At 64.1% G+C, this 23,076-nt stretch overlaps 1 protein-coding gene across 11 annotated transcripts in view; it reads right to left on the minus strand.

Moving 5' to 3' along the window:
- Positions 1-5,698: 5,698 nt before the first annotated feature.
- ADGRB1 (adhesion G protein-coupled receptor B1) overlaps positions 5,699-23,076 on the minus strand; it is an 88,976-nt gene continuing 71,598 nt past the window's right edge. For 4 of the 11 annotated variants that reach the window (XM_087447380.1, XM_087447376.1, XM_087447387.1 and 1 more), the window contains 10 exons: positions 22,983-23,049; positions 20,406-20,491; positions 18,211-18,309; positions 14,744-14,915; positions 12,652-12,747; positions 10,853-10,907; positions 8,131-8,813; positions 7,489-7,524; positions 7,223-7,327; positions 5,699-6,490 (listed from right to left, as the gene is read on the minus strand). In XM_087447380.1, coding sequence (XP_087303506.1) covers positions 6,290-6,490; positions 7,223-7,327; positions 7,489-7,524; positions 8,131-8,813; positions 10,853-10,907; positions 12,652-12,747; positions 14,744-14,915; positions 18,211-18,309; positions 20,406-20,491; positions 22,983-23,049 — 1,600 coding nt within the window. In that variant the 3' untranslated portion in view covers positions 5,699-6,289. The remainder of the gene's footprint in view (positions 6,491-7,222; positions 7,328-7,488; positions 7,525-8,130; positions 8,814-10,852; positions 10,908-12,651; positions 12,748-14,743; positions 14,916-18,210; positions 18,310-20,405; positions 20,492-22,982; positions 23,050-23,076) is intronic. The other 7 variants (XM_087447386.1, XM_087447385.1, XM_087447379.1 and 4 more) reach the window with 6 other exon arrangements.

A 23,076-nucleotide genomic window follows, 5' to 3' on the forward strand; every position in this document is an offset into this window, starting at 1 on the left:
GGCTGGGGCCCCCAGATTTTATATCTGTCCGAAAGGGCTGCCTGGTCACCTCCTAGGGCAGTGGGATGGCGGAGAGGGGCTGGGTAGCAGTTTCTGAGCTTCTCAGGTGGGACACCAGCTGCCTTGTCACCTCAGGGGAGCCACACAGGTCCCATGTCCCCCCATCCCACAGGCCCAGGTTTCAGGAGGAGGTCACAGTGAGCTGATGGTGAGTGGAGCAGGGGCACCCCCAGCTAGTGGAAGGTTTTAGAACAAATCCTGGAGCATGAAGCACACCGTGGATTTGCTCCTGTCTGGAGACAAGCCCATGTGGGAAGCAGGGCCTGGGGAGGTGGTAGGAGCCTGGAGGGTCTGTCCCTCATCTTGAATGGGACCAGGAAGAGAAGCAGAGGTTAGGGGATGCCCCACTGGGTGGTCAAGGAGCAGTCCAGACGGTGGTGAGAGAGTGGTCGTCAAGATGGACGGAGGGGAAGAGAAAGAACCAAGAACAGAGTCTGCTGGTGAAGACAGCAACCCCTCATACTGCAGCATGAGGTTAGACTGGAGGAAGGACTTCCCGACAGCAGGTGTGTTTGCTGCTGGATTGGGGCCAGGAAGTGGGGGAGAAGCAGGTGTGAAGACTTTGCCAGAAAGAGCTTCTACCTGACTAGAGGCAGAGCCACTCCAGGCAGGAGTGGGGGAACTTCTTGGGCCTCCCTCCCCTCTGGCCCTGTGTGCTTTGCTGACAGGAGGAAGGAGCAGAAAGAAGTCAGGTGAGAAGACGCTGCCTCCGGATCTCAGGAGTGTGGGGGCTGATGAAATTCATAGCACCTGACAGCTGCTGCTCCTGTCATCTCCACCCCCCAGGTGACTCAGAGACTCTAGTCATTGTCCTTATGCCTTCTTCCTTCCACCCAGTCATCTACCATCCAGCTTCCAGTTACTCCCAGTCTGTGGGAGTGGGGGACAAGTGAGCTGGTGAGATCCTCATTTTCAATTCCATAAGCACAATCGCCAGGAACATCATAGTGGCTGCTGTCTTGGGCATCACCAGCACCAAAATCACTCCCCACCACCATCATCACGATCACCATCACCACCTGCACCACCACCCCCATCATCACCATCACCACCACCACCACCATCACACTACCATCAACACCACCATCACCACCATCATCACCATCACCACCACCATCACCACCACCACCATCACACCACCATCATCACCACCACCATCACCACCATCACCATCACTACCACCGTCACCACCATCACCACCATCACCACCAAACAATCACCATCACCACCACCACAACCACCATCACCACCATCACCACCACCATCACCATCACCACCACCACCACCACCATCACCACCACAACCACCATCACCACCACTATCACCACCATCACCATCACCACACCACCATCACCACCACCACAATCACCACCAACACCATCACCCCCATCACCACCATCACCATCACCACCATCACCACCACCACCACCACCACCATCACCATCACCATCACCACCATCACCACCATCACCACCACAACCACCATCACCATCACCATCACCACCACCACCACAATCACCACCAACACCATCACCCCCATCACCACCATCACCATCACCACCACCACCACCACCACCACCACCATCAGCGCCACCATCACCATCACCACCACCACCATCACCACCATCACCACCACAACCACCATCACCACCACTATCACCACCATCACCACCACCACCACCACCACCATCACCATCACCACCATCACCATCACCACCACCACCACCACCATCACCACCACCACCATCATCGCCATCACAACAACCATCACCACTATCATCACCATCACCACCACCACCACCACCATCACTGCCACCACCACCGCCACCATCACCACCATCAGCATCACCACCATCACCATCACCACCACCACCACCACCATCACCACCACCACCATCATCACCATCACAACAACCATCACCACTATCATCACCATCACCACCACCACCACCACCATCACTGCCACCACCACCGCCACCATCACCACCATCAGCATCACCACCACCACCATCACCACCATCATCACCATCATCACCACCACCGTCATCACCAGTACCACCAGAACCACCACCATCACCACCATCATTCTCATCACCACCACCATTCTCATCACCACCACCACCATCATCCCCATCATTACCACCACCAAGATCTCCAGCTCCAGCTTCCTCCACAAAACCATCACCATCACATTTGGCCACACGTGTTCCTGCTCATCATGGTAATCACCACCAGCAGCAGCCCCACACCTCTCCCTAGGGCAGTGTGGTGCTGCTGATGGTAGACGGAGGGTGGCAGAGGAAGTGGTATCAGCTTCACTGACGACAGGTTCCTGGAGGATGGCACTTGTACAAAGAAGCCAAGAGAATCAAAGGAACACAAGGTCCGGGAGGATCTTTCTGGTGGCCTAGTCAGCTCTGAACTCCACAGGACAGGAGGCGCTTCTGATGGAGGAAACTGCAGTTGGAGACGCCACTGCTGCCCTTGGGTAACCTACCCATGGAGAGGATGGTCCAAGAATGAGAGTCAAGAGAGCTGAGTTCAGGCCCAGCTATGCCCTCACTCCTCTGGGACACTGGCCTCAGCACTCAGCCACCAGGATTCTCAGTTTCCTCCTCTGTAGATAGCATCACGATCCCCGCCTTGTCCAGTGTCAAGAGCAGTCTGAATGGCTGGATGAATACAGAGGGAAACTTGCAGAAGCCCCCCCCTTCTAGCTCTGAGCACCTCACAGCCCCCGGCCCAGAGCACTGCCCAGCAGGGCTAGACAAGAAGGTGATGGAGGGCAGACCCACGCAGGGCCCAAGGTTTTGACGAATCTTATGGGAACATCCCTGGCAGGCTTCTTGCATTGAGAACGAGGGAGCGGACAGCAATTTCTGTGACTAGGCACCATCCCAGGCGGTCATGGAGCATCGAAGAGCTGTAACCATGGGGCCCAAGCAAGACGCAGCATGTGGCCTCTCCCAGAAAGACACAGCTTTCTTGGAGGGAAAGAGTGGGATGAAGGGGAAAAAGGAGTCTGGTCACGGGCTGACCTGACCATGGTCACACTCTGAACCATGACCCTGATCATACACTAAGCCCTTATCCTGGTCACAAAATGATCCATGATATTGGGCACTATCTAAGCCCTGACCCTAGTCACACTCTGAGCCCAGAACCCGGTCACACACTCAACCTGAGCCGGGTCACACTCTGAGCCTTGCTCCTGGTCACACATTGAGCCCTGACCCTGGGTGCACACTGAACCCTGGCCCTAGTCAAACACAGATCCCTGATTCTGGTCACACACTCAGCACTGACTGTGGTCACACTCTGAGCCTTGCTCCTGGATAACACACTGAGCCCTGACCCTGGTCACACCCTGATCCCTGACCCTATTCACACGTGGAACCTGACCCTGGTCACACGCTGAACCCTGACCCTGGGCACACTCTGATCTCTGACCCTGGTCACACATTGATCCCTGACAGTGTTCACACACTAAGCCCTGACCCTGGTCACATCCTGAACCTGACCTGGTCACACTCGAATCCCTGACCCTGGTCACACTCTGATCCCTGATCCTGGTCACACTCTGAGCCTTGCTCCTGGTCACACTCTGAACCTGACCCTGGTCACACTCTGATCCCTGACCCTGGTCTCACACTGAGCCCTGACCGTGGTCACTTTTCAAGCCCTGATCCTGGTCATACTCTGAGCCTTGCTCCTGATCATACACTGATACCCTGACCCTGGTCACAATTCAAGCCCTGATCCTGGTCACAGACTGAGCCCTGACCCTGGTCACACACTGAACCTGAGCCTGGTCACATGTTAAGTACTGACACCAGGAGTTAATACTGAATTGTTCCCCTTGCATGTAGGCAGTGTGTGACTTGGGTCCATCTTTTTTTTTTTTTTTCAGTTTTTCTGTTTACGTGGTGCTAAGTGTGTGCATGGCAGAGGATGTCAGGGAGCTGGCAAGACTGTGGCCTGGTCATTCCATAAGGAAGGTGGTAAGAAGCCCCCCGCCCCAAACCCTGGCCCAGGGCTCTGTGCTGCCTTCCCCAGGAGTATGCTGGGGGCTCCAGATTTTCTCCATCTGGACCTCCGGTTCCCAGGGGCTCTCCCAGCTTCCTTCTGTAACAGCAGGAGGATGAGAAAACCAGCCCAGGCCACAACCCTCATCTGAATCCCTGCATTGACAGATCTGGAATTCAGGACCTCCCTGGGTTTAGAGCTAGAACAGCGCGCGTGTGAGATTTCACTGAGCATCCCAGGAGGCCACACAAAGATGTGCATATGTGCATTTAGTGGTTCAAATGAACTATAACAAACCTCAGTTTGGGTCGGGTTTTCCTGCCAAATCTCACCAAAAATTTTTGAGTTTTTGAAGTGTTCTGAATTGTGGCTCAGAGACTATGGGCCCGTTGCCATAAAATGCTGGTTCCTGAGCGCCTGCTGTGGCCCTGGAGGGCTCTGTGCCATCCCCTCTTGGCTGCTGCAGTGGCCACACTCCCTCCCTGTTGTCCACTCACGCAGGGTCACTTGTGGTCACTCGCGGTCACTCACCCCCCCTCGCAGCCACGCATGGTCATCTGTGGTCCCTCTCTATTCCTCGGGTCACTTGTGATACCCGCAGTCACTGCGGTCACTCACCCAGCCTCTTCCCATCACCTCTCCACCTGGTGAGGACCCTGGGGGGATCAGGGACACATCCACACCTGGCGAGACACCCACGAGTTGCGCCCTCAGTAGGGAGCACCAAGCAACGGGCAAGGCCGCGTGGGAACCCCATGCCAGGCAGTTACCCCACTTTTTGGCTCCGCTTAAGCTTGGCATTGTTTTCAGTTTGGATGACATGGTTGGGGGGCCATAATCCCGGGGTGCTGGGCCCCCAGTGGCCCACCCACATGCTCCCCCTCTCAGGGCCCAGCAGGGTCTCCCGGCTGCCTGAGGCCCTGGGGCTCCCCAGCGGGGAGCACAGGCTTGTGCTGCAGTGGGGACCTTCCCAGCCTCCCAGCTCCCAGCCAGGCTCCCTGCAGAGGCTCAGGCTGCCCCCTGCTGGACACATGGAGAAGACGCAGGACCCAGTGCTGCGGTTCACGCCGGCATCTCAAAGCTTCCGCTCAGACCCCAGACAGGGACCCTGGGCCCAGAGGTGGGAAGAAGGAAGAAGGTGTGGGCCCACCAAGGTCAGCCAGAAGGAGGGGGGAGCCCCAAGGCCCCTGAAATTCTTTTTACGGTCTCAGAATGTTTTTAAAAAGCACCATTTGTTGCTTTTGTCTCTCCTGTAATGACTCAGGACACAGGGAAGTCAAATGCACCCCCTGTGGATCCAAGAGTCTGAGAAGAGGCAAGGGAGCAGAAGAGAACCAGCATGGAGGTTCCCCATCAAGTCGCCTGGAAGCTCCCTTGGGGAATGGGATGGCTGGGGGCCGCTTGACTGCTGGCCTGGGGGCCAAGGCCACGCAGAGTCCACTCCTGAGACCCAAGCAGGGTTTAGGGCAGGGGTGGAGCCGCGGTGCTCACCAGGCCTCCCCAGCCCTCCCTGACCCTGGTGGAGGGACCATGACTGGCCAGTGAAGCCCACCCCCAGCCCACTGGGGCCATGGCCTGGGTGCTGCACAGAGAAGACCACACACAGAGAACATGGGTTTTTTACTTTTTATTGAAGAAAAGAAAAGGAGAGAAAAAATAGATTCCCCACCCCTGCTTCTTCCTGGAGTGGGCTTCTAGTCCTGCCCCTGGGGGCGGCGCAAGTGAGAGGACTGTGCTCTCACCCGGGCTGGGCAGGGGCCCCGGGCCCTGGAGGGGTGTGGGGGCTGCTTCTGGAGGGGTAGGGGTGTCTAAAAAACGGTGCTGGCCGGCTGGGCCAAGCAGGCTGGTTCTCTGCTGCAGCAGCTCAGGCGGGCATCCAGGGATGCTGGCCGCGCCAGCCTGGCCACTGTCCGCGCCCGCCCGCTCGCCCGCCTGCCGGCCAGGGCTGGGCCTGAGGAGGGCAGAGTCTGAGGCACCTTCTGGCCTCTGGAGCCCTGTGCCCGCCTGGGCCGCCGCCACCTCCTGTCCTGTCTGGCTCTGGTCCCAGCACTGCGGGCCTCTGCCTGGCCGCCGTCCGAGCGCCCTGAGGCCGGGGCGCGGCCTGGCCCGCCGCCCGTGAGCGTGTCTGTGCCCGTCCTGCAGCAGGAGCGGGCAGAGCGGCATCCCTCCTCCGTGGCCCGCTGCGTGGCCGCCACCCGCCCGCTCAGACCTCAGTCTGGAGGTCAATGATGTCCTGGCCCACCAGCGGGATCGTGGCGCCCGACTTCTCCCACTCCACGTTCCGCAGCTCCAGGGGCGACGGCGGCAGGGGCTCCAGCTCCTTCTTCACCCACGCGGGCGTCCCGTGGGCTTTCCGAAGGCTCTCCCAGGGCCGCTTGCTGGGCGTCGGCTGCTTTTCTGGCTGCTGGCCGGCGAGGGTGCAGAGGGGTGGCGGCCGAGAACAGACACAGAGCAGAAACAGATGGGAAGAGGAGAAAATGATGCAGACAAGAAACAAAACAGTGAGGAAGAGACCAGAGGAAGGGAAAGAGGGGGCAGCGGGAGACCCCAGTACAGAAGCATGGAAGCAGAGCCTCTCTCACACCGCAAAGGGGGCGGCCCCCACCTCTGGTCAGCGCCTGGGGACCCCCTGCAGGCAAAACCAGCCTGCAGGCCCCTGCCTGCTCAGCACCTCTCGCCTGGCTTGGTTGTTACCCTCTCCTGGGACGCAGCCCTGTCCAGGCAACCCCAGTCCCAGCTGCGCGACACCCCGTTGCCTGCCCTTCCGGATAGGGTCCCCTGGGACAGACCCATCTGCCTGCCCTGTCTCTCCAGGGTCTAGCGTGGGCTGGGTCAGGCCAGGCGTTGGGAAAGACCGAACGAATGAATGAACGGACGGATGAAACCGGTTGGAAGGAGGGAGACGGCAACCTTACCTAAGACCTCTCCCTCGGCCCGCCCAGGCCCAGCCCCCAGCTCCCGCAGCCCCGCCCACTGCACCACCTCTCACCCCCCCACCCCAGGGCCCGCCCCCAGCACCCAGGCCCCGGCCTCAGCCCCACCCCTCGCCCCTCGGCTCCACCCACAGCTCCCCGGCCCCCGCCCCCAGCCCCACCCCTTGGCTCTGCCCACAGCTCCCCAGCCCCGCCCTCCAGACCTTGCTGTCCGCGCCCAGCGCCTCCTTGTCCTTCTCGGCATGCTGCAACTTCCGGTTCAGGTCCTGGAACATGTCCTGGTGCCGCTTCCGGGTGTGCATGATTTTCTGCAGGGGGAGGAGAGGCAGTGAGTCTTGAGCCTAGACGGGGGCTGCCTGGGGACGCGGCCTACCGGGTGGGGGGGTCCTCCTCCTCAAGCCCTCCCTGCCTGTTGGAAGGGCCTGAGCTGGGGGCCCAGGTGTTCAGGGAAGGGAACACCAGCACACACCTCGAAGTCCAGCTCTGCGTACCGCGACTTCCGCCTCTGTGGGGAGAAGGAGTTTGTGCGCACTTGCACCCAGTTCCCTCAACTCCCCTAGACCGCAAGTCCAGGTGCTTCTTGCCTGAGGATGGGGGAGACCGGGACCCCACACCCGTGCCTGCCCGGGGTCCCGGCCAAGCCCTGGGGGACACGCCTCCAGTGCCCTCGAGCTGCGGTTCTGTGTGCCAAGACACTGGGGGTGCAGCCCAGGGGCTCTGGGGGAAGACGGTGGGCAGGCAGGGCCGCTGGGGCTGAACTCAAGCCAGTGCAAATCCAGCTCGGTGGGTGCAGGCTGTGGGCCCCTGAGCCCCCTGCAACAGGTGGGACCACCACTGCGGGGCCGCGGCTCCCTGTCCCGGAGGTTGCTTCCTCCGGCAGAGCGAGGAGCCCGGATCCCCAGCAGACCCTGTCCCTCCTGGCTATGCGGGCAAGGAAGACACGCTCTCCCCGCACAGGCCTGGTCTCCCTTCTGGCCAAGGGGACACTTCCCAGCAGGGGTGGGCCAGGGTGCCAGCCCCCCCGACGCTGGTGGCCAGCCCCACCGGTGGAGCCCAGCCCAAACCTCATCGCCCCCCATGCGCCTTGCCCCACGGCCCGGGCTGCCCTCACCTCCAGAGAGCTCACAGACAAGGTGGAGACGTTCTCGTTCCTGGTCCCCGTCCCCACACTGGGCCCCGGGTGAGCGGGGGGCTCCCCGGGCTCCCCCAGGCTGGGGGGCGCCGGCTCCAGGGTGGGCGGCGGTGGCAGAGGCTGCTGGGGGGGCGGGGGCGGCGGGGGCGGCGGCGGGGGCTGGGCAGGGGGCGCCTCGGGGGGCTGGCGGGAGGGCGGGCTGCGGGCGGGGAGGCCAGCATCGGGGGCCATGTTGAGGTGGATGAGGCGCGTCTGGGGCATCTGGTCGATGTGGATGCTGTACTTGGGCTCCTCCTGGGGCTTGGGCCGCAGCGTGGCCGTGGCCGTGGGCAGGATTACGTAGCTCGTGTCCAGGGCCCTCTCCTGGGCCCGACTCAGCTCCGAGTCCAGCTTCTTGAAGATGTCCCCGTCGCCGACGAAGGAGGACTTGGGCGCCCTGTCCTTCTTGAGGGTCAGCGAATGGTTGGGGAAGTCGGGCGGGCCCAGGCGGCGGGGGGAGCCGTGCAGGTGCAGCTTGGACACGCTGGCCGGCAGGCTGTTGAAATTGGGGGGCGGCGCCTTGGCGTGGGCCAGCTTCAGCTTCTCCTCCTCGGGCAGCGACGGCCGCTTGAGTGTGCCCGTGACGGTGGCCGTGCGGCAGGCTGCGATGTCCTTGTTGAGCACTGCGGGCAGAGGCCAGGGGTCAGGGTGGCCTGGGGGGAGCCACCAAGTCCCACGTGGTCCCTCCTGCGGGGTGGTCTCAGGAGCGCCCCCTTTTGTGTCTGCTGCTGCGGCAGCTGGGGTTCCCTTGCCCTTCCAGACAAGGCGGGGACACGGGTGCCTCTCTGTCCTCCTGAGAGGACAAATGGCCTCCACCCGCCCAGCGCCCTTCCCAGCAGCTGCCAAGGGCAGGGACACAGCTCCTCGCCGTGAGGACGACGACCTGTCTCCGGGGGCCCAGCCGCCCCCTCTTCTGTTCAGCTGTGTGGGGACCAGACCACCTTGACCTCTGACCCCCACTCAGCGCCCATCCTCAGGAAACCTGCTCTGACCGCAGCGCCCTCCCCTCCCCGAGCTGGCTGCGTGCACAGGCTCCTGCGCCACCCCCTGCCCAGCTCCCACACACCGGCGCTCGCCAGCTGCTCTCTGCCGCCCAGCTGTCAGCACACAGCCCCCCAGCTGCCCAGGCCACTAGTCGCTCGCCCTCCCCTGGGCCTCCTCCCCTCCCCCTCCTCGACTGCTGCAGGTCCGGGGCCCCTTCTCCTCTCCACCCTCCAGACAGCAACACCCTGCCCCCACGTCTGCAGCCTGTCCTGCCCCCACTCCACGTGTCCCAACAGGGGACCTGCCATCTTCCCTGCCAAGTCTGCCCACCCCCACACCCCCGCCACCAGGGTCAGGAAAGGCCCCCTCCTTCGCTGCCTCTCCCCTGCACATCCCTCCCACTGAGCTCTCCCCGTCCACCTCAGAGCCAGCATCGAGCCCGTGAACGAGGTTGTGCACCCCCCTACCCCACGCCTGCCTGGGCGGGTCCCTGCTCCTCTGCACACTAGCACCCGACCGCATGTGTGACCCCCACCCCCGCTGCCAGCCTGTCGCTGCTCGAGAGACCACAGGCCAGGCTGGGCCATGTGATTAATAAGGAAAGAACTGGAGGCTCAGAGAGACCAGTACCACCCAACCAGGGCTGGGCCCAAGCCCCCAAAGGCCCCCAAGTCTTGGGGTCATCTCTCAGGGAGGTTGGTTAGAGCATGTGAGATTAAGAGTAGCCAAGAAGGATGTTCTGTTTCCCTCCTGTTCAGCCCAACCCACAGGTTACTCCTCCAGGAAGCCCTCCTGGGGTCCACCTGGCAGCAGCTGACATTTCCCACTGGGGCTGTCCCAGCCCCTCCCACATGGCTATCTCTAAGAGAAAGGGCTCCTCAAATATCTGATAGACTAGGGAAAGCAAGACCAGGTGGGCCTCCATAGCCCAGAAAGACACTGCTTGTCACTTCCCCAGACACCTGGCTCACAGAACAGTGACACTTGGGGAGCTTCCTTTTATTGGGCAATTGATTCCCTTTTTGCACTTGCTCCCAGGAAGCTCATGGCTGGCCTAGGGCTCAGCAGTGGGATCTTCTCCCTGCTTTCCTCCTGCTCCCATTGATGTTTCCCATCCCTCCTCCATGGTTGGACTAACGATGAAGAAATGAAGGCAACACAGAACATGGGCCATTGATGGACAGGCAGCGGTGGGTGAGCGGCTAGAGGTGGGGCGGGTGGTGGGGCAGCTCCAGGTCTCACAGAGCTTGCCCAGCCTCGCTGCCCTGTGAGGAGGAGGGAAGACAAAGACGGAAGGGTGTGTGGGTGCTGAGAACTGGGGGCACGAGGAGGGAGGAGGGGGCCAGGGAGGCCCCAGAAGGTGCTGAGAACTCCGTCAGCACTGGATGTCCCTCACACCTGCCGGCCTGAGCTCCAGGACAGTTTTCTGGAGGCTTCTGCTCATGCCCCACCGACCCTGCCTGCAGCCTCTAGGGGGGTGGGCGGGGCGGGCACAGAGGCGGCCCAGGCCCTGAGAGATGGCCCTCATGCTCGTCTCCCCGCTCAGACCAGGGCTCCCGGGCCGCGGTGGGGCCTGTGGGAAGCAGGGGTGGGACGCAGACAGACGATGAACAGACAGATGAATGGAGAAAAGAGAAAGAAGGAGTGGGCCCGGGCGAGGACCGCCTGTCGCTCTCACCTGTCAGGCGCTCACCTGATCTACAGGCCAGATCCACGTCCTTCTCGAAGTCGGTCTGCAAGACACAGAGGGCAGGGTGAGGCCTGTGGGCGAGGGGTCGGGGCTGGGTTGCTGCCTGTGCAGCACGTGGCCTGCAGGGCAGGGGGAGGGCCCAGCTGGAGCCGCAGCGGCACACTGGAGGGGCACGTGTGTGTGTGCACGCTCCTGAGGACTAAAGAGGTCTACACTCTCGCGGGCGCCCACGTCTGATGTGATCAAAGTGAAACCCGGAGGCGTGGCTGCACCCCCGCGTGCTCTTACTGCGTGTGCGTGCACGCACGCGTGCGCGCTTGTGTCTGTGTGTGTGTTCTCGCGCTTGCGCACATGAGCACGTTTTCCCTCCAAGCCATTCACGGATCAGCTGGGAAGCAGGAAGCCAGACCCCCTGCAGCTCGCTCACGCTCTCGGCCCCCTCCGGCTTCAGTCTCCCCCAACCCCTGCCCCTGGGCCTGCAGTACAAGAACCCTCTGCTCTGTCCCTCCAGTGGGGCAGGGCACAGAGAGCCCAGGCCAGAGCCCCCTGCTGCCCAGGCCACCACCCGCCCACACACCAGGCATGGGGGCCTGCCCCACGTCACCTCTTCGGTCCTCACCACAACCCCGGGGATGAGGAAATGGAGGCCAGCGGCCAGGGAGAGGCAGAGCAGGGTTGGGACACAGAAGTCCAGTGCCAGGGCGTGCCAGCTGCCCCGGAGCCGCGGCCGTGGTCCCTGCCGCAGCACCTGCCCCACCCCAGGCTAGGAGCTGGGGGAGGTGGGCGTGGGCGACCCTGGCCCAGCCCTCAGGGAGCTCAGCCGGCTGGGGAACCCCGCTTGGGCCACCCCAGGCTGGGCTGTGGCCTTCTCCAGGGGCTGGGGGTCCCAGGGGATGGCCGGGCCCTCCATCTCAAGTCTGGAGCTTCCTTCACTGCAAACGCAGAGATCAGGTTGGCTGGAAAACTGCAAGGTCTTCCCCCAGAAACCAGAGGTCAGAGGTCAGGCCAGAAGTGTCAGGGGGCCCAGGATCAAGCCTTCTCCCACCACCAGCCCCTGCCCTCATCCCCAAGGACACCAGCAGCCTCGCCAGGGCTAGCCGCTGGCATCTGCTGAGGCCCTGCCTGTGGCCCTCACAACCACCGTGAGGTGGCCGGGCACCCCAAAACCTGGATGAGCACCTGCCGCCTGCAGGCTCACCGTGTGCCCGGGACACCCGGTGGGCAGCAGGTGCCGAACGACAGTGTGGAGAATTCACCCAGGGCGAGACTGGGGCCTGAACAGGGGGCCTGGGGGGGCAGGGAGGGCTCCCTGGAGGAGGCGACATCTCGACAGATAGCTGCAACATGGGCAGCAGGAGCAGGCGAGGCATGCAGTGATGCTGGAGGACCAGCGGGTCAGGTCCTGAGGACTGGCCTGACACCAGGCCACGGCGGGGTGGAGGGTCAGTGGACAAGCCAGGGCAGGCCCCCGGGGGGAGGCCGAGCGAGCCAAGCTCTGTTCCTGGCTGAGCTCGAGGGCAATGAGGAGGTGTGGAGGGCGTATGGAGGGGGAGGGCGGCCAGAGGTCACTGCCTGGGGTGGACACCAGCCCCGCCCAGACTCGTCCACTCGACGCCGCCCACCGCAAACCCTAGACCAGAATTTCCCCATGGCGAGCCTCAGTTTCCCCAACCTCAAACGGGGCTAGGACTTCCTCCTAATGGGGCTGCTGCGGCCCATGAAGCTCTGGGCAGAGTGAGGACCAGAGACATCCGGTGGGGGCACCGAGCGGGGGCTCCAAGACCTACCATCAGCTGGGCGTGGCCGTTCTGGAAGGATCCCCCCGAGTCCCCGTTGCCCTCCTCCTGGCGATCCACCACGCGGCACTTCACAGCATCCTGGACCTGGGGAGGGAGAGCAGAGATGAACGGGCAGCCCACGCCCCACAGGCGCCATGCCGGGAAGGCGAGGGTGAGGCCCCCAGAGCGGCCGCTCAGCGATCCACACAGGCCCCAGTGCATGGGGTGGGGCTCAGCCTCTCCTCTCGTCTGAGATGCTCTCTACTCCCTCTGTGGCATGAAAACTCAAAACTGGGGAGTTCCAGCCCCCGAGAACACACTGCTGGCCCTCCTGCCGAGAGTCCTTGGGTAAGAACCCACCGTCGAGCTGAGGAGAGTCAGCTGTGTCCAGACACGTCCTGAGTCCCCCATGGCTTTCACTCCCTGACAGTTCGGGGCAAGACAAGGGCCTGGCCCTGGCTCCCCGGGGAGACGCCCCACCTGCGCGTCCACAGGGTCCTCGGGTGAGAGAGCGAGCCGGGTGCTGCACTGCGGGAGGATGAGCCGCGTCACAAGAGCAGCATGCTCCCTCCAGGGGGATTTCACCCATTACGGCCCTTCCCAGGGGCCAGGCAGCCGAGGACCAAGAGCGTGACCTTAGAGCCTCTTCAGTGTGGCCCGTGCGGGCCTGGAGCCGGCCCATCTGTACAGGAGGACGGCCGTAACTGCTCCGTGGGGCTGTCCTGAGAATCACCAATACGCGTAAACCAGGGACCAGGGCGGGCACGCAAGGGTGCTGGGCCGGGTGAGCCAGCGTTTTCTCTCTGCAGATGTCACGCGGGGTCTGCGAGGTCTCTTCTTCCCGGGCTGTGTCTGTGGCCCACCGCTGGGGGGTCTGTGGCTTTGCCGGCACAGGCTCTCCTTGGACCCGCAGGACTGACAGGGGCCATGACAGGGGTCCCGCAGGAATGAGCTGGGGGCCTCAGCTGACGGGGTGACCAGGGGTCACATGTGGGTTCCCCTCAATCCGTTTCAGTATGGCATCCCCATCTTCAGAGGTGCAGGGCGCCCCAGGCCAGGGCCCAGTGTTCACTCCCCAGACAGTGAAGCTCCAGGTGGGGGAGGCTGGAGAGACCACCCTCCCAGTCCAGGAGGGGATCGAAGCCACCTCCTAGGCAGACAGATAACCATTGTCCACTCTGGACCTTCCTTCGGCATCCAGAGGGCCCTGGTAGCCCGACTTCCGGAAGTGCTCTGGGCGTCGGTGGTGTGAAGCAGCCGCAGGGCGCCCCCTGCCGGCTGCAGACGGGCTCTCTCGGGTGGGCTGAGGCCACGAGCACCTGTCCCTCTGCTTCCCAGACTCCCAGCCTTTGCTGCTGTCGCCTCCTCTGCTCTCAATCCTTTCTCATCTTGCTTTAAAACATACCTCTGCCATCTTCCTGGGCGGTTCCAGGGGAAGTAGTGGTAATCTCATATGTCTGCCCGCTTCAGTCTCCGCTGATGCCCTGACACCAAAGCTGGTCCAGCTTCACCCCCCACCCCGCCAGCTGCCCTGCACCCCCTCACTGGTCTCCAGGTGGCCCTGAAGCAGGCATCTACTGCACCCACACGGAGGCGCAGGCTTTTCATGTTTCAGCCCCTCTGAGATGGGGGCACGCCACCTTAATCGTTGCTACCAGCCACGTGGCTGTCGGAACCGAGTCTGGTGAAAACCTTCTCTTGCTACCTTCTGGAGAGTTCCAGAAGATGCCAGGATAGGAGTCTCAGCTGTCGTGAAAGCTGTTTACGTCTCTGGTGGCTCTCATTCCCGCAGGCCCCTGGAGGAGGGAGCCCCCCTCCCTGTCTGCATCCTCAGGAAGAAGCTGTTCTATCATGGAGAGACCATTCTCGCAGCCCTGGCTGCGTGCTGGACACAAGCGCAACCTCACCAGTGTCAGGGGCCACGGGAGCCGCCCCTCCCCACTTCCCAGCCTCGGCCCAGACTCTCCCCCTCAGGGCACGCGGGACGGGGCTGTGTCGGCGCCTGGGGCAGGCTGACCGCCCTGCTGCCCCCGGGACACTGCGGGCGCCCGGCCCCAACAGAGGGGCTCGGCCCTGGCGGGTGCCGCCCAGCCCAGCCCACCTCTCTGCGCAGGATGCAGTGCACCATCACGATGACGAAGCCCTCCAGCGAGTCAAAGACAGCGAAGAGGATCTGGAAGAGCGCGGAGCGGCGGTCGGTGACGGCCAGCACGGCCGACATCCAGGTCAGCGCCAGCAGCGGCAGCACCACGCAGGAGCTCCAGAGCGAGGCCCTGCGGACCGGGCGGGGTCGGCGTCAGCGCCGCCCGGGGACCTGGCCCCAGCCCACCTCCCTCCCCGGGGGCCGGGCTGCCCTTCCCGCCTGGGGTGCATCTCCTTGGGCCCCGCAGGGCCTCCCCCTCTCCCCGGGGCTCCCAGCCCTCCCGCCCTCTCTCTGGAGACCCTCTCCCCAGCCAGCCTCGCTGCCTCCTCTCCAGGCAGCAGAGTTCCGCCAGCAACCCCCACCCAGCTGCCCGAGGAGCTGGGACTCAGGAGGGTGGTCTCAAGGGGCCGGGCAGCGGCGGGGAGGGTGCTCTCTGGGAGACCCAGGTTCCTGACTGTCCAGGAGGCCACGGGGAGGGGAGGAGGCCCCTGCTGGTTCCGGCTCCCAGGGCTCTCAGGCCCCCAGCCAGGGGTCCGGGGCCCAAACTGCAAGATGGCCAGAGGGGAGGGCGCCTGGCCAGGCCTCTGAGCTCTGGACAGAGACAGGGAGAGAGAGAGGGACAGCGGGAGAGAGAGAACCAGAGCACTCAGGGAGCAGCAGCAGGAGAACCTGTGAGGGAGGAGACAGAGGAGACACGGCGAGGCAGAGAGGGCACCAGGGTAGAGACAGACAGACGGACAGAGAGACCAACGCACTTGTTCCTCTTGGCGGGCCCTGCTCCCCGGGGAGGAGCTGCCTCTGCCCCGCAGCCCTTGCCCCTCCTCCAGGAGCACCCCCATGGCAGGCACTGCCCTCTGCAGCCCAGGCCCCACCCTGCACCACGTGTGACCACTCGGAGCCTGTCTCCTCATCCGTACACTGGGGACACTATGTCACCTCAAGCGGCTGTTGTGGGGACAGCAGGTGTCTGGGAAATGCTGACCATCCCCACCACTACTAGGACTCTCAGGGCCACCGTAGCCTGAGGACCACAGCCAGGGCGAGCTCCGCCCCAGGGTCCCGTAACCGCCTGCAGGGGCAAGGAGGGGCTGCTGGGCCCTCATCACTAATGCCAGGGAGGGGCTGGCGTCCCCTCCTCCCTCACGGCTCACCCTCCTCCTCTGGAGGGGGCAGGAGCAGGTGGCGCAGAACTGCCAGGGGAGCTCCGGTGGGGGTCACGGGACACAGCAGGGCCAGCATGTGGGCCGGGGCCGCCAGGAAGGAGTGGGGGCACGGGGCTGGTGGGAGAGAGGCCAGGAGGGCCTGGGGTCCGGCTGGGACTAAGCAGCGGGGCCTTGGCCAGGGGCCAGGACGTGTCCCCAGCTGCACGCTCTGCTCTCCCACCCCTCCAACGTGGCTCAGCAGCGAAGCTGCTCTGCCCCTCTGGCCCCTGGTGGAGGACTACAAGGGGCCCCGCCCCGCGGGGACATCTCTGTCCTCATCCCTTGAGATGTCTCTCTGTGTGGGCCGGCACAGCAAAAACACCAGCCTCCTGGGCCCTCCGTCTCCTGGCCATCCTCGGCCCATCCCCAGGACCCGGGGACCCGTTCCAGGCCCAGCCCCGGCTCTTCCCAGGATGGAGCTCCCGTCCCGTCCCCACCCGAGGCCTCCCTCAGGTCAGGGGCTTCCTGAGTCCCCACCTCTCTCCACCCCTGGGCACAGCACAGGCTCCAGAGCCAGACCTCCCAGAGCCCCTCCTCGCCTCCCCTTCCAGGGCCCCTGCTGACCCCCGGCCCACTGCCCCTTGGCGCTGAGGAAGGGGCCTGTGGGCTGGGTCCCCATAGGCATTCCTCCTCCTCGAAGGACGGGTGGCCTGCCTCCCTCCACGCCTGCTGAGCCTGCTACCTGGCACAGAGCCTGCCCAGCGGGCCCTGCACCACTTCACACACCCAACAGCTCCTTTCCAGCCTGGGGCTCAGTTTCCCCACCACGGCTGGTGGGCCCAACAGTCTCCTCCCTTCCAAGGCAGGAGGGACCCCTGGACCCTCGCCTCCGACGTTCTCAGCAGGGGGGGCAGAGCCGCACCCGCCAAAGCTTCCCATCCTCCTCATCCTGCCGTGACTCATCCTCTCTCGGGCCTGAGGCCCGACACTTGCAGTCTGATGCTTCTGAGGATGGCAGACGCCAGGGCCTAGGGACTGTCCATTACTCAAATTCCTGCAGCCCAGCCTCTGCGGCTTCTGACACTCTGCAGAGGCCTCGTGGAGAAACCTGGCAGGTCGGGCGTGATCAGCAGGGAGGAGAAGGGCTGGCGGGGAGGGGCCGTGGCCAGTCGCAACTTCCATTCCTTGGAAAATCAAGAGCCCCTGGTGGGGGGCTTTGAGTGTGGATGAGGGAGCAGCAGGAACCCTGCCTCCAACTCGATGCATGCATGACCTCGCAGGCAACGACCCCCAGGGCTCTCGTGACCCCGCACCTCAGGGTGAAATGGTACCCCCTGCCCCGTCGAGACGGGTGGTGAAACACGGAAAGGGCCATGCTGAGGCCCAAGGGCGGTGCTCCCAGCGTTAGCAGCTGGAGGAGACCCTGCGCCGCAGGGAGCAGCCCGCCTGTCGCCTCATCCCCTCCCACCCTCCCATCCACGCGTTTCTGGCTCCACCGGACCAGTGCCTGCCCTGATCCCGTGTCACCTTAGCTCACGTGCTTCCCACAGCCAGGAGGGCCTCTCCACGGGGCTCCTGAAATCCTGGGCCCCAGTGCCCAGCTCGGGGAGCGAACACAGGAGGGCCCCAGGGGACGTGTGGGTCTGGGGACAAGATGACCTGGCCACTCTCAACTGTGCCAAGGTCCCTCTGGGGTCAGGCCTCCACCCCAGACCCCAGGCCCACCGTCCCTGCCCTACTCACAGCCCTGTGGCTGCCTGCGGTCAACAAACGAGCCAGCCGGCCCCGAGCCGTCCACCTGTTTCCATGGCCGTGACTGCCTCTCTCACACTCACATTCACACACTCGTGATGTTCACCAACACGCACACACTCACACCTGCACACTCACGCTCACAATCCGCTCACATACGCACACCACACGCTCTTACATGCTCACAGAACGCTGATCCGACCCCAGCACGACCACACACTGACGATGGCCACCAGCTGACCACATTCTCACACTGACCAGTGCCCCACCCGGTCCACGGCCACACGCTGCCCGCGGCCTGAGGCCGGGCCGACTCCCTGCTCTCTGGTCTGTCTGTACCGCAAGGCCAGGACGATGGAAGGGGGAGCCTGGCAGGAGAGTAGAGGTGGGAAGGCTGGGCAGGGGCTGCCTAGGAACCCCAGAGTGGACGGGAGAGGTGACAGAAATGACAGGAAAGATTAAAACAAACAAAACGTGACTCAGAGGAGAGCAGAGCCCGGCGGGCGGGCGCTGGCGACGAGAGGCACTAACATGGCGTTACTGGCGGCTTCAGAGGTGGCGTCGGCCGCAGAGAGGGCTCCACACTCGGCACATTTGAGGGCGCGCCCAAGGGGGGCCTGGGGCAGTGGACTGCAAGTGAAATTAAGAGGCTGAGACAGACGCAGATGCTGTTCTCACAAAAACCGATGAGGGATAAGGCAAAGCCAACCAGACAGCGGGCCAGCCCGGGCCTCCCTGGGGGGCCGGAGTCCTGGGGGGAGCGGGGATGGGATCCTGGGGGCAGATGGGGTCCTGGGGGAGCCAGGGTCCTTGGCAGAGTGGGGATAGGGTCCTGGGGGAATGGGGACAGGGTCCTAGGTTGGGAGAGGTGGGGTCCTGGGAGGGGGGACAAGCTTCTGGGGGAAGTGAGGATGGGGTCTTGGGGTAAACAGGGTCCTGGGGGGAGAGGGTTCTGGGGGAGACAGGGTCTTGGGGTGGGACAGGTGGGACAGGGTCTGAGGCGGCAAATAGGCAGGATGGGGGGCGCAGGTGGAGATGGGGGTCCTCAGGGTCTCTTTGCACCTGATGCACCCAGAGCCTGGGGCGGGGAGAGCCCAGCGCAGGGTCTGTGGGCTGGACGGGCTGGGGCGTGAGGGGAGGGCAGGACCAGGCCCCGTGTACATGCTCCCCTTAGGGTCAACCACCTGCCCACATTCACACAAAGCAGCAGAACTCCTGGAGCGAGGCCGCTGTCCCTTCCCCTCCAGTCCCCCACATCTGGTCTCACTACACACTGCCCCAGCCAGGGAGCAATGGACCCACTGGCCGGTCAACAGAGGCGTCTGTGAGCTACCTGGTAGTGGCTCCCACAGGCCGTGTGTGTGCGTGTCTGTGTGTGCAAGCAGGCACTGAGAAGTGTGCGGGGTGCCTCCTCTCTGTGTGGGGAGCAGGGCTGTGTGGCACCCAGTGCACACCCGGGAAGAGGCCCAACGAGGCCACAGCTGCTTGGACAGGCTGGGCTCTAGCGTGCGCCTGACCCAGCTCAAATCCCGCTCCACCAGCCACTCAGGCTGCCTGAACCTCAGAAGTCCCAGCTGTAAAAAGGGACAGAACCATAGACCCCGCCTCTAGAGTGACAGCAGAAAGCAAACAAAACAGCCCTAGGACAGGGTGCATGCCCTGCGTGACCGCTGCCTGGACGGCTCCGCAGCTGGCAGGGTCGGCAAAGCCCTGACCCCAGTGCGCAGCCCTGGGGGCCTCCTTGGTGTGTGATCCGCTGTCCCGGGAGCATGTGTGGGTGACAGCGTGTTCTGGGGCGAGGCCTGCTCAGGCCCACTTCATAGACCAGGAGCCGAGGCCCAGGGAGTGAGGGACCCAGGCCCACAGACCGTGAGGCCAGGCTCCCAGCCACTGCGGGACTCCAGGCCCACATGCCTACAGAAGGCAGGGCAGCAGATTTCCTACCAGGAGCAGAACCCTCTGGGAACCCAAGGGGGAGGTTTCCTGAAGCTTGTTCAGCAGGAAAAGCAGGAGCAGGAAGGGGGGGAGAGACAGAGAGAGACAAGAGACGGAGCAAGACTGGCAGGGAGGGGCGGTGGAGTGGCGTGGGGACCCCCACACAGACAGCAGCCAGGACAGAGGGACAGACAGAGCAGCAGGCAGAGGCGAGGTGAGGAGGGCTCAGAGGGCTGGGGCAGGACGGAGAGAGGGCACGGCCCATAGGTGGCCCGGGTCTGTGACTGCGGGGCTCTGGTCCCCTGGCGGGTTGGAGCAGCAGCATCTTCCAGGCACACTCCTCCCCCACTGCTGGGCACCACCCAGCCACGGGGGCCGCCCGCCAGCAGTGCTGTGTGCCCTCTCCAGGCCCAGGTTTCCCGGGCAGCAGGGACACCCGGCCCAGTCCCTGATTCTCCCCATGCTGAAGGCACCACAAGGATGGGCAGGCCACGTCCTGGCTCGGGGCCACCCAACCCCATGATGGGGATGGGGGAGGCCAGGGCAGCCTCCCACCACCCTGGTGGGCCTGGGAGGGGTGGGGTCTCCACAGCAATCTGTTTCACGGTTTCTAAGGACCTTACGGGGCCCCCGCACTGTCGTGGGTCAGACAGAGAAACTGAGGCACGGAGCAAGCAGGGGCAGCTGTGAGCCTATGCAGACCTCTGTGCCTCAGTTTCCCCACCTGCTCAGGGGGCTCTGGGTCTTTGTGACTCAAAGCGGACGAGGGGCCGCGGTGGCCCCGGTCCTACCCTGCCCGCTCCTTCAGCTTCTTGTCCGTGATGCCGTCCTTGGACACGAGCTTGTTGAACACCAGGATCCCGATGACCATGTTCACCTGCCGGCCACAGAGGAGCGGGTGTGGGGGCCACGTCGCCCCCAGCGCCCGCCCGGGGCCGGCACCCGGGGTCCGGTGAGCGCGAGGCGAGCGCGGGGGCTCCGGGCTCCACACCGCGGCTCAGCTCACATTCACACCTGCCGCACGGGGCTGGGCCCTGCAGCCCACTCGCCGGCCAGGAGACGGGGCTCCAGGAAAGCCGCAACCGTCCCGCACTCTTGCCCCCTCACCCCCATCTCCCTCTAGAACCCCAGCTGTTAGGTGGGCTCTCCGTGTCCCATGCCCCCCACAGGGCCAGGCACTGCAGCTCGGGCCTCTCATGTGATCCTCCCATGCACTGGGCTCCAAGCTGGGGCTCAGAAGGCGACACAAGGGCATCTCCCTGCACGCTGGACAGGGTGGCCTGCACTGCACGGCCCAGAGGCCCATCCGCCGTCCACTGTGGTCAGCACAGTTTGTGAAGCCGGGATCCCATCTGGGACAGAGTCCAGAGATCAGAGGTCAGGCTGGGGTCAGGGGGGGCCTGTCCCTGCCCAGAGCGGGGCTGAGCAGAGAGTCAAGCATGCGAGTGAGCTGGCCCCAGTGCACTGCTGGGCACCCGCCCTGCTCAGATCACAGGACGGCCCTCAGGTAAGGTCTAGTCCAGCCGCTGCCCACGCCCAGGCTCAGCTGGGGCCCCCCACCTCTCAGCATCCCTGGACCTTGTTTCCCTCCCATGACAGCAGGCTCACCCCGCACTAGGGCCCGACCTGAGGCCCATCTCAGGGATGCCTTCCCGACCTGGCTCTGCCTGGGGCTACCCTGCTGCACTCTCTGCCCCTGGCAGCCTCTCTGAGACCTCCACTCAGAGCCGGCCCTCCCACCGGACATCTTCCCTGCCCCCCACCGCCGGGCACCCACACCCTAGGAAGCACTTCTCAGTGTTAAGGTAAGTCTGTGCTGCTTTCCAAGCCACCACCTATGACAAACAGAAGCTGTCCCCAGAGCGCCCCCATCAGCCACCCCACGGCCCTGGAGACCCTGGGGTCCCCCCTCCTCTCGCCTTCTCTCCCGGGTGGCGGAGGCTCCCAGCTCACAACTTCGCTTCCCCTCGGCTCACGCTCTGCAGCGAGGCTGCCTGACCAAGCGTACAGCCTGACCCCCCAGCCATGTTCCTGCGGCTCACGGACCCTGGGACCCCGGGACCCCGGGACCCCGTGGATCCCTGGACCCGTGACCCTGGGCCTGGAGGTCCAGGGAGACCCACTCCCTGTGGCACCACAGCGCTGAGCGAGCATGACTGCAGATGGCGGCTGGCCCGGGCCCTGCCCTCCACCGTTATTGGACGGGAAGTTCCCAGACTGGGGCGCCCAACGCTCGGGGCCCAACTAGGTGGAAGCGTTTTCTGATGTCGCCAAGGCAGAGGAGGGCAGGACACCGCTGGCCACCACTCAGCCTGCAGCAGGCTCTGTGCTCAGCCTTCACCTGTGTGTCCCCATGTTACAGAAGGGGCCCTGGGCGGGGGTCCCACAGACGGGTAGGACCAGCCCCTGCCCTTCCAATGCACTGTGGGAAGGGACGTGGGGGGACGGGGGTTCCTACCTCTGACTCCCACCCCTCCCACCCCACTGGGGCGTCTGCCCTTCAAATGGCACCAGGGCCATTGACTCGCCAGCATTGAAATGCGCGGCACGCAGGCCTCTCCCTGCCCATGTCTTGTGTCTTCGAGGAATGAAGGAGCTGGGATTCTGGGCTGGGCTGTGGGGAGAGTCTGGGGCCCGCCCCCAGATGCTGTCCAACACCTCTGCCCCGCACCCCAGGCTCCCCCAACTCGTCCCCTGCGGGCTCTGCACCCCCAGGACAAAGTGGTGTGGGCCTGTGTGAACATCCGATGCCCTCTCCTGGGGACAGGAGGGAGGGGAGGGCGATATGGGCTCAGAGCCAGACCCAGCGGAGCCTAGTGGAGCCCAGCGATCTCGGCCTGGCCCCCAGCTGCCCCCAGCCACCCCTGCTCATCCGTAACCGGGGACAATAGCCCTGGTGCCACACGGCGCTCTCACATCCCTCACCAAACGAACGTGAGAAACAGCGGGAACGGAAACACCAAGGGCCGAGGAGGAGAGCCGCCTCCTCCTCCAGGGTGAGGGCCGCCGGCCCATCGAGGGGGAAGCGCAGCCCACCCGTGCTCCGCACCAGCACCCAGGCCTAGCCCGCGCCCCTGCTGCCCTGCTCATCCTTCTGTCCACCCGTCCCCGCCACCCCGTCACTCACTCACCACACCTGCACGGATCCCCTGGCAGGTACACAGCCGGTGCCGAATAATCAGGCAAGCTGTGCTCACAGAAATAAAAGGCCGCTACCCTAGCTCAGCTTCTGCACCCCAGCGGCAGGCCAGGGGACAGTGGACGCCACCCACCCCCTAGTGACCAGGGCAACCAACCCTGATGACACAGCAGGCTCAGCCTGGGGGGAATGAGGGGCCCAGCCCGGGACGGCAGGGCGGGGTCAGTACCAGCACGACGGCGGCGGCCGGTCCCACGAAGGCGTACAGCAGTCCCCCCTCCAGGGAGAGCCAGCAGCTGGGGAGGGAGACGGGCTGGTTAGCG

The sequence above is a fragment of the Ceratotherium simum genome, chromosome 23 (assembly GCF_057802395.1).
Source record: "Ceratotherium simum simum isolate JZ-2026a chromosome 23, ASM5780239v1, whole genome shotgun sequence".
In the NCBI taxonomy this organism is placed as follows: domain Eukaryota; kingdom Metazoa; phylum Chordata; class Mammalia; order Perissodactyla; family Rhinocerotidae; genus Ceratotherium; species Ceratotherium simum.